This window comes from Sapajus apella, unplaced genomic scaffold (genome assembly GCF_009761245.1).
Source record: "Sapajus apella isolate SASKATOON/1434 unplaced genomic scaffold, GSC_monkey_1.0 scaffold12, whole genome shotgun sequence".
NCBI lineage: Eukaryota > Metazoa > Chordata > Mammalia > Primates > Cebidae > Sapajus > Sapajus apella.
The window spans coordinates 17,371,262-17,384,623 of NW_022436952.1; the positions used below are offsets into that span (position 1 = coordinate 17,371,262).

The 13,362-nt window shown below is 36.7% G+C and overlaps 1 protein-coding gene, 1 long non-coding RNA gene and 1 other non-coding gene across 21 annotated transcripts in view; all 3 read left to right on the forward strand.

Annotated features, from left to right (window-relative positions):
- The window catches only part of NCOR1 (nuclear receptor corepressor 1), a 183,766-nt gene that overhangs the window by 64,227 nt on the left and 106,177 nt on the right, over positions 1-13,362 (forward strand). For all 19 annotated transcript variants that reach the window (XM_032280184.1, XM_032280179.1, XM_032280187.1 and 16 more), the window contains 6 exons: positions 354-420; positions 3,080-3,252; positions 4,949-5,039; positions 9,303-9,481; positions 10,758-10,812; positions 11,546-11,647. In XM_032280184.1, the coding sequence (XP_032136075.1) occupies positions 354-420; positions 3,080-3,252; positions 4,949-5,039; positions 9,303-9,481; positions 10,758-10,812; positions 11,546-11,647 (667 nt within the window). The remainder of the gene's footprint in view (positions 1-353; positions 421-3,079; positions 3,253-4,948; positions 5,040-9,302; positions 9,482-10,757; positions 10,813-11,545; positions 11,648-13,362) is intronic.
- LOC116553537 lies at positions 11,095-11,198 on the forward strand. The gene has a single exon (XR_004269786.1). It is a non-coding gene; the product is annotated as a U6 spliceosomal RNA (small nuclear RNA).
- LOC116553078 overlaps positions 12,329-13,362 on the forward strand; it is a 1,412-nt gene continuing 378 nt past the window's right edge. Inside the window, exon 1 of the long non-coding RNA XR_004269627.1 lies at positions 12,329-13,064. This is a non-coding gene — a long non-coding RNA (uncharacterized LOC116553078). The remainder of the gene's footprint in view (positions 13,065-13,362) is intronic.

Genomic DNA, 13,362 nt, shown 5'->3' on the forward strand with positions numbered 1-13,362 from the left:
TTCTACCTCTCATCCTCCAAGACTAAGATGTTTATGTCACCAGAGTTGTTAAGAAGGATAAGTAACTGTAATTTTAATTTGAAAATATTTGCCTTATAATTGGATTTGCTAATTGAAAGTTAACTGTTTTGTATAAAGTCTTACTGTAGAATGGGAGGAACTTTAGTGAGTTCTAATTTTTGCAAAAATTATAAAGTCTTATTTTGCAGGGTGAAAAAAATAGGATTAACTTTGTTTACACTATAAATTCTTAAGTGATTTTTGCCTGTGTTCCAGTGTCTCTGGGAAAAAAACAATACATTATTAAATTGTGCTTTTTCTTAATGTCATGCAACCATATTTTTCTCTTCTAGAAACCAGGTGATGAGGAAAAAACTCATTTTATTTTTTAAAAGAAGAAATCATGCAAGAAAACAAAGGGTGAGGTCCTATCCTTGTTAACTGAAATTTGTACAGCTTTCCCATTCATGCTCATTTAGGCACCCACTTTCCCACTATTAATCAGAATCGTCCTTGACTCCATTTGAGGATAAGTGTTGATTTAGAAAGTACCCATATATATGACTGAAATCTAATTCTAGTAACATTTTGATACCATAATTTACATGTAATATCATTATCAAATTAATTTCATTGGTCACCTATCTAGAACATTTTCATCTAGTCAAAATAAAGAAAATGGTGAGTAGTTTAAAAAATATGAAAGATAGATAATTTAGTTTCTTAAGCCTCAAACAATTGTGGGTAAGTTGCAGTCATGCTGATTAGATATTACTATTCTTTATTTTATTAGAAACTGGGTCAGCTAGGGTTCAGCTTTTTCAAATTAAAATAGTTTTCCATATTTTGTTATATGACTTGCAGTCCAAAAGTTTTGTGGTTATATAATCTTCATGGTAATTAAGTTATAGAAAATATAATGCCAGTGATTTTTTTTTTCATATGTTTATACTGATTTTACAGATTTACAGTTAGCAATAAATTGACAGTTTAACTGTTAATACATTTAAATTCAAGTGTCTGTTAAATAAACGCTGCTCTTTAAATCTACATCAAAAATGAACTTTGTGGCTTAAGTTTAATGACCTGACAGTTTAATGAGTTGTAAAGGTCAAGAGTAAGCCGCTTTTATTTGGTGGAAAATGTCTAATGTTCTAATTTGCCAGTCTGTTCCTTCAGATACTATCTTAAATTATGGTCTTACTTATTTTTTTTTTTTTTTTTTTTTTTTTGCCAAGAACATATAAATATCAAGTAAGAAATTAGCTCATGTATTTTTTTTCCTTTCCAAGTAATTTTGTTGTAATTGTGGTACTCGCTAGATTAGCTCACTGGTGATGCAAACACTATAAGGTCTGTATGTTCACCAATTAGCTTAAATATTGCTTGGCTGTGTACTCTGTCCCATATATTCTGTGAAGGTGAGCAAGGTAGCCATATGGTTTTAGTAGTTTTAGGGGGAGCCTAAGGTGATGGGAATCAGACAGATCAGCAGGTAGTCATAGTATTGGATCACACCATGGTCATGGACTGCAGATGACTGAGGAGGACACCTAAGGCAGATAGGAATTATGAGGGGAAGTTTCATGGGAAAACCAGTTCTCTGCAAACTTGTATACGCAGAGGGAGCTGCTTAAGTGAATGTCTGGGAGCTGGAGGGAATGTGGACTGAACTGGCAGTGTGAAAAATGAGGCTACTGAGGGAATCCAGAGCCAGGTTGTATACTGTCCTGGAGGTTGCATAATGTTAGGGTTTGTATTTTAAGAATTTGCATTTGGCTACAATATTAAGATTGCATGGTGTAACTCTATCAAGACAGTTGCAGGTGGGGCAAAAAAAAAGAATGCATGGGAGCTATTGTTTTGATCTAGAAGAGGGATGGTATTGGCCTGGATTGTGAGGGTAATAGTAGAAATGGAAAAAAGGTGAAGGACACAGGAGACATATAGGAGTAATTGAGAAGTGGGAGTAGGGTGTGGTATAGAATTGAGAAAGATAATATTCTCCAATGCTACTTTCTTGAGATGACCGTGTTAGCAGTTTTTCATGAGCCCTTCTTCACTTTCCTCTATCCATATGTCATCAGATGTATTGACAGTTCTTTGTCCTTAATGGAGGGCTCTTCAGTCTTTTCTTCTCTATTTAGAAAATGGTATCATAGCTCACTTCTCTAAAAGCATTAATTCTCAATTTCATGTTAGTTCACTGGATTTTTTTTTTTTTTTGAGACAGAGTCTTGCCCTGTTGCTCAGGGTAGAGTGCAGTGGCGCCATTTTGTCTCACTGCAACCTCCACCTCCTGGGTTCAAGCGATTCTCCTGCCTCAGCCTCCCTGAGACTACAGGTGCCTGCCACCACACCCAACTAATTTTTATATTTTTAGTAGAGACGGAGTTTCACCATATTGGCTAGGCTGGTCTGTCTTTTGACTTTGTGATCTGCCAGCCTCGGCCTCCCAAAGTGCTGGAATTACAGCCATCAGCCATTGTGCCCGGCCTGGATTTCTTTTTCTGATAAAGCATAACCAACCAATTTCTGCCTTTTTCATATTGTCAAAAATGTTTATTATATAGCATTATTTATAATGGCTAAAAATGGCAATCAACCAGAACCTTGAACAATAAAACAGTTAAAGTGTGCGTGTTTTCTTTCGCAGATTGGAAGGATAACAACAAAATGTTCATATGGTTGCCTTTGGGTAATTGGTCAGATTATGAACTGTTTATATGTTTCTATTTTTAATTTTCCATTTTTGGGGACAACAGTGACATAATGTTTTAAGCAAAATAAAAGTAACTGGTCAGCTAATACTAGTAGTAGATTGTCAAGTACTTTATAAATATGCATAACCTTAATGTTAAATAAAAAAATCCAGCCAAACTGTGCTCTGTGTGTTGATCTTAGTAGGAAACGGAGCTGCCTTTCCTCTCTCCTCTTTCAGCTTTTCATTCACAATTGAATCATAAGCCAAATGTACTCCTGACTTAACCTTAAGAAGTAGCATTTATTTTAAAGTACTAGGTGTGTCCGAATCAGAGTTTAGTTTAATTATTATTAATTTGCTACGGATATTTAATAGGAACAAAAAATCTGCCAGCGTTATGATCAGCTCATGGAGGCATGGGAGAAAAAAGTGGACAGAATAGAAAATAATCCTCGGAGGAAAGCTAAAGAAAGCAAAACAAGGGAATACTATGAAAAGCAGTTTCCAGAAATTCGAAAACAAAGAGAACAGCAAGAAAGATTTCAGCGGTAAGTAGTTTGATGTTTAATGACTGTGATATTTTCCTTCAAATATTTATTGTTTCTTGTAACTGATCATGAAGAAAGTTTATAAAGAACTTTTATGTTGTGGACACATAGAGGGGAACAACACATACTGGGGCCTATCAGTGTGGAGGGTGGAGGATGAAGGAGGGAGAGGATCAGGAAAAATAACTCGTGGATACTAGGCTTAATACCAGAGTGATGAAATAATCTGTACAGCAAATCCCCGTGACCCAAGTTTACCTGTATAACAAACCTTCACTTGTACCCATGAACTTAAAAGTTAAAAGAACTTTTATGTTGTAATGAAAACTTTATTATCAACCAGTAAACATTATGTCATAGTAAATTTAATTTTTATATTATCCTCTTGAATCTAAATATAAGTGAATATTTTGAAATTAATTCTGAACTAAATTTAGTTCCTAAAAATATTAAATAGTTTGGAAATGACAGTTAATAAGAACAGACCTGAATATCCTTTATTCCTTCATTACCAACATAAGCAAACTATATTCAGTTGATGGCCAATTAAGAAATTGTTTGACTTTGGTAGATTCTGATTTGTTTTACTTTTAGTGAAAAGGTATTTTACAAAATTGCTAAAAGCTTTAGTTTTCTTCTTTATTGTCTCGTGTTGAGTCATGGTAAAAAAAAAAAAAAAAAAAAAAAAAAGTCATGTAAGCCCCTTAACTCACAATTAAATTTTTTAAGGGATGTTGGTTGAGTTTTTTCTCTCTGTTTAAAAAATGTTTCATATATTTTTCTAAGTCTACTACAGGGCATACAAAGACTGCTATTTGAAATGGAAATGGCATCAATAACTATGGTTTTTCAGAAGTTTTCCATAACTAGTTCTACCATTTAAATTTGAACATGTAACCTTCAAATCTCAATCATAGCATTTAAATTGTTTTTAATAAGTGACACAAGCATATTATTATTTTTAAAATTAATTTAATTTTTTTGAGACGGAGTCTCACACTGCACCCAGGCTGTAGAGCAGTGGCACGATCTTGGCTTACTGCAATCTCTGCCTCACCTCCCGAGTAGCTGGGACTATAGGCGTGCGCCACCATGCTCAGCTAATTTTTTTTGTATTTTTAGTAGAGATGGGGTTTCATCATGTTGGCCAGGATGATCTCGATCTCCTGATGTCGTGAACCACCTGCCTCGGCCTCCCAAAGTGCTGGGGTTACAGGCATGAGTCACCGCCTCCGGCCAGTTTATTTTTTTTTTTTAAGCTGGAGTCTCGCTCTGTCACCCGGGCTGGAGTGTAGTGTCGTGATCTCAGCTCACTGCAACCTCCGGGTTCAAATGACTCTCCTACCTCAGCCTCCTGAGTACCTGGGATTACAGGTGCGTGCCACGAGGCCCAGCTAATTTTTTTTTTTAATTTTAAGTAGAAACAGGGTTTCACCATGTTGGTCAGGCGGGTCTTGAACTCCTGACCTTGTGATCTACTTGCCTCAGCCTCCCAAAGTGCTGGGATTATAGGCGTGAGCCACTGCCCCCAGCCCAAGCATATTATTTAAAAGTAAATACTCAATGGTATTTTATGTTTCTTCTCTTAACTTGGTTAAAAAGTTTCATTCAGAAAAGTAATATATAGTTAATTTAATTGGTATGCCTTCTTTATAAAAGGCCTTTAAATATATTTTAATTTCTCCCTCATGTTTAGAGTTGGACAGAGGGGAGCTGGTCTTTCAGCCACCATTGCTAGGAGTGAGCATGAGATTTCTGAAATTATTGATGGGCTCTCTGAGCAGGAGGTAAGGAAATTAATTTAATTCAAGTTAATTTGTTAATTATTAAAGCATTTTAACTCTGTAGACTAGGGGCTAAGGGTTTTGCATGTAAATGTGGAAACTTTATTAGGTGTTAGACTGTTTCAAATATTTAAGGCCTCTGTTGAAGGGTTTTTAAATGAGGCAGTCACACGGTCATACTGGAATTTTACAAAGATGGCTTTGGCAGCAGGGAGACCTAGAGAGAGGTGAGGAGGCTGTTGTGATAAAAATAAGGATCTGAGCCAGGGCAACAGTGGTAGGGATGTATAGGAAAGTATAATAGAAAGGTGTGGGACATGAGAAAAAGGAGGAATAGAATGTGACTCCCTGGTTTCTAGGTTAGAGGACTAAGCTGATGGTACCATTTCCCAAAGTAACAAAGGAGCATGCATTTTTATGTTCTTCAAAGGGTGCTGTCTAGCAGGTGAACCTGGGAGAGAGTTGAACTGGGGATGGTTAGATACCAGAGTCATCTGTATGCAGGTGACATAGTCCCAGGCAATCATGGTAACATGAAGTGAAAGGGGCAGGTGAGTGAGATTATAGAGATTAAGTCTATATATGGAAGAGATTTATCTATGAAGAAGAAGGCCATTTCACTAATTTTTAAGGTGAAGGTACACTTTTGTAGTGAGTGGCATTATTTGTTTTTCAGGCATTTCTTTGCCTGTGTAAAGAGCAGAATTAATAAAATTATGAAACAGCTAGTAGATACCAAGGTATACGTTTGAAGAAGAATTTATCTCCAGACCCAACAGAAACATTTCCTCCCTTGTGAAGCTTCCTCACTCACTTTCCCAAAACAGAAATAATCAATGTCTAGTTAGTGTCAGTTTACATTTATTTCTATTGTGTTTATCTTTCTGTTTAATAAATATTTATGATCAGCTAAAGTGTTGTCTTCATGAGTGCGATTATTATACCTTTGAATCAGGCTGTCTTTGAGTCCCTGGTGCCTAATGTTTACTTGTATATTAATACAGAAATGCAGAGTAAGAATAAATTTCCATTTCTGTCATTGAGTTTTCTTAGCCATGTCAAACGCTCAAGATTGTTCCGAAAGCCACCTACTATTGACCGAGTTTTGCTGGTTTTGATTTTATTATATGACTTTTCTTAAACCTTGTCTCAAAATTCTGAGAATCTTGTTTATTTGAAGTAATGGCCTTGAGTAGTGATCAAAGATATTTTTAATAATGTTTTATACTTCAAAATAAATGTTAAATGTAAATAAATATATTTTTTGAAGACTTAAGTATACAGTTAATACTCGATTTTGCAAAGTTAAGTGGAGTAGGTGGATTTAATCTAAAATGTTGAATGATTTAGAAATAATTTAGACAAGTTAAATTCCTTTTACACACTACTTAGCACATTCAAAAGTAAAAAGCAGGGTCATGAATTCCTCTTCTGTACCCTTTACTGCTACTTAACCTAGCTAATATGTTTCTCCTCTTTCTATGGATATTGTTGGTTTAGGTTGTGGTGGACTGGCTACATCTTTGGCTTTTTGAGGAGGGGAAATTTGAGGGGTAGTTATTACTTAAAATTGCCAATTGTGATAAGCACGTCATATGTATTAATTAAACTCTGAAAATTCTGTGAAGTAGAGGCTATAATTAATGGCTGTTTTCCAAATGAAGAAACTAAAGCCCAGCTGCAGGTTAAATGATTTGCCCAAGGTCACAGACTAATACATAGTGGAGCCAGATACCCAACCCAGGCAATTGGACTCTGGAACTGTGTGTTCTTTTCCATGTCTATATTCAATCAAGTCTATTCTTTCAACAAGTATTTATAGCCTTATACGTGCCAAACTTTCCTTTAGGCATTGGAAATACAGTGGTGAATTAAGCTATCAAGTTGCTTGATCTCATGAAACATTTATTTGTGAAACTGTTGTAGTAAGTTTTCCTCCAGAATGAAAAAATAGCCCATTTGTACAGAGTTTGTCTTTGTGTTGATATTTGTGGTAGGATTCTGTCAGTATTTGATTACGGTACCCTGTGTTGTATTCATAACTGAATAAAAGTATATCGTATGTTCTTATAAGTTACTTTGTTTCAGAATTCTAGTCAGACTAGCCGTGGAGGAGGTAGAGAACTATATAAACTATATCTCAGAGTTCCTTGAACCACTTTCCTTCTCAGATTGCTTTTATACTGATCAAAATGGTCTTTTACAGGTGGTTTTTCTTTCCTTTCTCCTGATACTCTCCTTTCCCAAAGAGAGGATTCCAAAGTGATTTTTGGTCCATCGAAATACATAACTCTTTAGGGACAATCACAGTATTTAGTCACAGAGGGATATCCCACACTCAGGCTTTTCAGTGCATCGTTATGTGATTTTAGGACCTTTGCCATTTCTAGAGACACCTTTGAGTTACCAGAGTGTTTCAGAGCACACCAGCTTCACTGTGCCCAGATTCCTGGAGATATACTTCTTTTGGAATACATTATGATGTTACCCTTGCTAAATTTTATTTCAAGCCCTAAATACATATTGCACATAATATTGCATATTGTCAGGACAAGTGGATTTTTCTTTTTCTTTTTTTGAAATAGGATTTTTTTTGACAAGTGGATTTTTTTGACAAGTGAATTTTTCTTTTTCTGTCACCCAGGCTGGAGTGCAGTGGTGTGATCTTGGCTTGTTGCATCCTCCACCTCCCAAGCTCAAGCGATCCTCCCACCTCAGCCTCCTGAGTAGTTGGGACTACTGGTACACCACCACACCCAGCTAACTTTTTGTTTGTTTATTTGAAATGGAGTCTCACTCTGTCACCCAGACGAGTGTAGTGGCATGATCTTGGCTCACTGCAACCTCTATGTCCCAGGTTCAAGTGATTCTCCTGCCTCAGCTTCCTGAGTAGGTGGGAGTACAGGCACATGCCAGCACACCCAGCTAAGTTTTGTATTTTTAGTAGGAACAGGGTTTCACCATGTTGGCCAAGCTGGTCTTGAACTCCTGACCTCAGGTGATCCACCTGCCTTTACATCTCAAAGTGCTGGGATTATAGGTATGAGCCACCACATCCGGTTTATCACTTAGCTAATTAAAAAAGAATATTTTGTAGAGATGGGGTCTCACTACACTGCCCAGATTGGTCTTGAACTCCTGGGCTGAAGCAGTCCTCCCACCTTGGCCTCCGAAAGTGCGGGGATTACAAGCATAAGCCACTGTGCCCAGCAATTTTTCATTTCTTTTGTAGCAATATATTCAAAACTTTAAAATATAACCACTTACTCTATATTGCTTTAAAAATTACCTGTAAAGTACATGATTGAAATGACATTCAGCCCTTGGAATATGTAGCCATTATTTCTACAATGACGATTAAATGTTTATTAAGTTTCTTTATGCGCTCTTTGATTCCATTAGGAAACATCTGTAAGCATCTAAAATTAGTTTATGTATTGATGTCATTTCAATCTAAGGTGTCTGAAACACTATAGTATTCAAACTGATTGAGTGTGTCTCATGAAATTAGAGATTTTGTAAGGACTTGACTATTAGGTGGTGTCCACTTTTATGAGGAACATTTTTAGGGAAATACCTTTTCTTATATTTGGGTAAATACTCGTAATTTGGGTAAAAGTTTTTAAATAGAAGCTTGTGCTTATAAATTTCGTCAGTTAAACTTTGGGAAAAATAAGTTCTACATGTATAACAAAGTTTTAATTGAAACAAGCTTTGTTTCTAAGAATAACAGCCTTAAATTTTCAATGGAAAGATTATGTAAAATTAAGAACCATTTAATAGTAAAATGAGTTTAATTTAAAATCAGTGACTTAGATTTTGATGCCTGTTGGCTTATTTTTCTATTTATTGTTCTCTAATATGATGGTAAGAGTTGTTGTCTAAAATGATGCTGAGGTTTTAAAAAATGAGACTATATGATAATTAAATGCTCCATAAGGTCGCCTCTTCAGTGAACTTGATATTACTTTTTATCTTCCAGGTTTAAATTTTATTATGTTAAGTATCAGCTTAGTTTAAAAAAAATTCTTCTCAAAGGAGTGGATTATTTAAAAAGTGATATGGATATTCTCTGCCTCTATAATTCATACAGTGAATATTTATCGGACCTATGAGTAATTACTATATGTTAGATGCTGTGGTATACACTGTTACTGTCATTAAACTGTATACATGGTTTTTTAGTATATATTGAGAACATTGGTCCATGGCCCTCCTTAATTTCTAGTTTATATTTTATTCTAAGTAAATTGTTTTTTTTTCCAGAATAATGAGAAACAAATGCGGCAGCTCTCTGTGATTCCACCTATGATGTTTGATGCAGAGCAAAGACGAGTCAAGTTCATTAATATGAATGGGCTTATGGAGGACCCTATGAAGGTTTATAAAGACAGGCAGTTTATGAATGTTTGGACTGACCATGAAAAGGAGATCTTTAAGGACAAGTAATTTATATTTTTAATTATTTTCTATAGACTTCTACATAAGTTAATAAAAAGTATTTGGCATTTACTTGTAAATTGAACTGTTTTCACAAAAACTTGGCCCCATTTTGGCATTTGAATAGATTCTGTGGAAAGTAGAGAATATTGATCTGCCTGTAAGTTTGTAGGTGGGAAAAGAGGTAACAGATAAGAACTGGGGTTATAGAGTCATGTTAAGAGTGGTTCCCAAGCTTAGGTGCTGTCAGAGCTTTCAGTGGAGCTTTTATAAGGTACAAATTTCTGTGTGTTACCATAGACCAATTCAGTCATTTCCTGGTATACGGTGCCCAGAAATCTGTGCCCTTTAAAAGTCTCCAGGGATTCTACAGTTGTTCCTCAGATTGGCAGTTAGAAAGCCCTGGGAATTAGTCTATACATAATATTTCTTTTCTTTTTTTTTTTTTTTTTTTTTTTGAGACAGAGTCTCGCTCTGTCGCTTAAGCTGGAGTCCAGTGTTGTGATCTCGGCTCACTGCAACCTCAGCCTCCCGAATTCAAGCGATTCTCTTGCCTCAGTCGCCAGAGTAGGTGGGACTACAGACATGTGCCACCACCCCCGGCTAGTTTTTGTATTTTATTTATTTATTTATTTATTTTTAAAGATGGGGTTTCACCATGATGGCCAGGCTGGTCTTGAACTCCTGACCTCAGGTGATCCACCCACCTCGGCCTCCCAAAGTGCTAGGATTACAGGCGTGAGCCACCGCACCCGTCCCTATTTTATTTTATTTTTGAGACCGCGTCTCGCTCTGTCGCCCAGGCTGGAGTGCAGTGGCATGATTTTGGCTCAGTGCAACTTCTGCCTCCTGGTTCAAGCGATTCTCCTGCCTCAGCCTCCCAAGTAGCTGGGATTACAGGTGCGTGCCACCACGCCCAGCTAATTTATTTTGTATTTTTAGCAGAGACGAGGTTTCACTGTGTTAGCCAGGATGGTCTCAATATCCTGACCTTGTGATCCACCCTCCTCAGCTTCCCAGAGTGCTGGGATTACAGGCATGAGCCACTGTGCTTGGCCTAATTTTTGTATTTTTAGTAGAGATGGAGTTCTGCCATGTTGGTCAGGTTGGTCTTGAACTCTGACCTCAAGTGATCCTCCTGCCTTGGCATCCCAAAGTGTTGAGATTACAGGTGTGAGCCACCACACCCAGCCTGTACATAGTATTTCTTTTCCCAAGTTTTCTTTTTTAGTTGTTGAAATGTTTGTGTGTGAGTGTGTTTTTGTTTTCATTTTTACTCAGGTTTATCCAGCATCCAAAAAACTTTGGACTAATTGCATCCTATTTGGAGAGGAAGGTAAGACATGATTTGCTTTGGGAATCTTTATAAGTTTATGTTGGTTGTTACTTTGAAATTCTTGTACCCTAACACACACAGAAGTAGTTAAGTAGAACCGATTTTTAAAAGGCTGCGAAGCATCTCATGTGATTAATATAGTGATAATTACAATTATAATAGAAATCTTAGAATGCAGAACTAAATGGTTAATGAAAGATGACCTGATTTTTATTTCCCTAAAAACACTAGATTACAATGCTTTTTGAACCTCATTACATTTCTAATTAAAATATTAGTTTTGTGCTCATTTCAGCAGCGCATATACTAAAATTGGAACAGTGCAGAAATTAGCATGGCCCCTGTGCAGGGATGACAAGCAAATTTGTGAATCATTCCATATTTAATAAATATAAAGTTGATTTTAATGTTTTTGAACACAATAAAGACATTTTAAATATTTACATATATGTAGTCCGAAGGGGAATTTACTTGTTAATAAGAAAATATTTGAATGTTTCTGATAGTTCCTGGTATCTTTCACATAATTTGGATTAACAACTGTAACTGTCCATTAGAATAGTATATATAATGTAAATAGTTCTAGACCCTAGATATGCCTTAAAATTCTAGCCATGTGTGTTCTTTAATTTGTACTTTGAGAATACCAGAGATTTTCCTTGAAAGTAATATTTAATTTAAAAAATTTTTTATTTCATTGGATCTTCAAAAGTAATTGTTTTATTTCTTACAGAGTGTTCCTGATTGTGTTTTATATTATTATTTAACAAAGAAAAATGAGAATTATAAAGCTCTAGTGAGAAGAAATTATGGGAAACGCAGAGGCAGAAACCAGGTATGTTTTCTTAATGTATGGAAGATGTTTCAGGGTTGGTGGAAATAGGCAAGTGAAAAGTGTTACAACAGAAGTTCTGCCCCGAGTGTAGAAACATTGATGTTTCTGTTAAATTAATGAGGATATTATAATTATTTTGAAGTGTTTTGCATATATATATTTAATGTATATCTTGTATTTCAAATATATTTTAATTTTCTAGTGTGATAAAACTAATTAGAAAAGTTTTATGCCCTTCTGTCATCTGAGTAATGCATTTCAGTGTCAGCAGTAATTATGTAATTAAATATGAAGCCCTTACCTAATATACCATTGTAAGCCAGCCTGTTTATCTGAGGAGGGGTCAGGTAGAGTAAAGGAGAGAAATACAACATGGTAACTTGATAAAGGATTCTTTTAAAAAACCTGGAACCTGATTTTATTTCATATTAACTTCATTTGTGGAGTTTAGATAGTTTAATTTCTAAAAAGCACTTTTTCTGTTAGGGTGTGGTGGCTCACGTCTATAATCCCAACACTTTGGGAGGCTGGAGCGAGAGCATTGCCTGAGCCCAGGAGTTCAAAACCAGCCTAGGCAACATAGCGAGAACCGTCTGTCTTTACAAAATAATAGAAAAAATTAGCCAGGCATGATGGTGCACACCTGTAGTCCTAGATACCTGGGAGGCCAAGGTGGGAGGATGGCTTGAGCCTGGGAAATCGAGGCTTCAGTGAGCCGATTGTGCCACTGCAACCCCAGCCTGGGTGACAGAGCAAGATTGTGGTCTCCGAAAAATAAAAAAGACACTTTCCTAAAGGTAGTTTTCCACAAGTATAAAACTGAAAAAGGGTAGTTTTTACAGTTGCAATTCAGTACTTTCAGAATGGTTTTCTCCAAAGTAGCTGATCAGCAGCTGCCATAGCTCACAGATGCTTACCAGTGAGGCTGCTGAGCTACTGCAGTCACCACAGCTAATATGGAGGCTCTTGCTGTCCACACCTAGGTAGATATTACGATAAGGACTTATATGGATGAACTCTGACATTGGAACTGTTCATTAGCATTATTAAGTCTCTTCTGCTTTTCCCACTCAGCCACCCTTTTATTGGGGTCGGATCTTACTCCCTTTTTTCGTTTGATAGCTCCTGCTTACCAGATACAGGTTTTTAACCTAGTTCTCTCATTATTCACAGCTATAACCTTTTTATGTTTTCTGGGTCATTATTTCCCACAGAACACTACCACCCCACTTGATGTGATTACCTGTTCTTTGGAAACAGTATTTCTTGTTTAAAAAAGTATAGAGAGTATTTCATGAGTCAGCTGTGTAAAATGCTGCTAGAGGTTGAGTAAGCCAAGGTGCTGTAGACACGGATTTTCAGTGGATTAGTGAGGGGGCAGAAACACACTTACACAGAGTTGAAGAAGATATAGAAGGTATGCCGGGCGCAGTGGCTCAAGCCTGTAATCCCAGCACTTTGGGAGGCCAAGGCGGGTGGATCACGAGGTCAAGAGATCGAGACCATCCTGGTCAACACAGTGAAACCCCGTCTCTACTAAAAATACAAAACATTAGCCGGGCATGGTGGCGCGTGCCTGTAATCCCAGCTACTCAGGAAGCTGAGGCAGGAGAATCGCCTGAACCCGGGAGGCGGAGGTTGCGGTGAGCCGAGATCGCGCCATTGCACTCCAGCCTGGGTAACAAGAGCGAAACTCTGTCCCAAAAAAAAAAAAA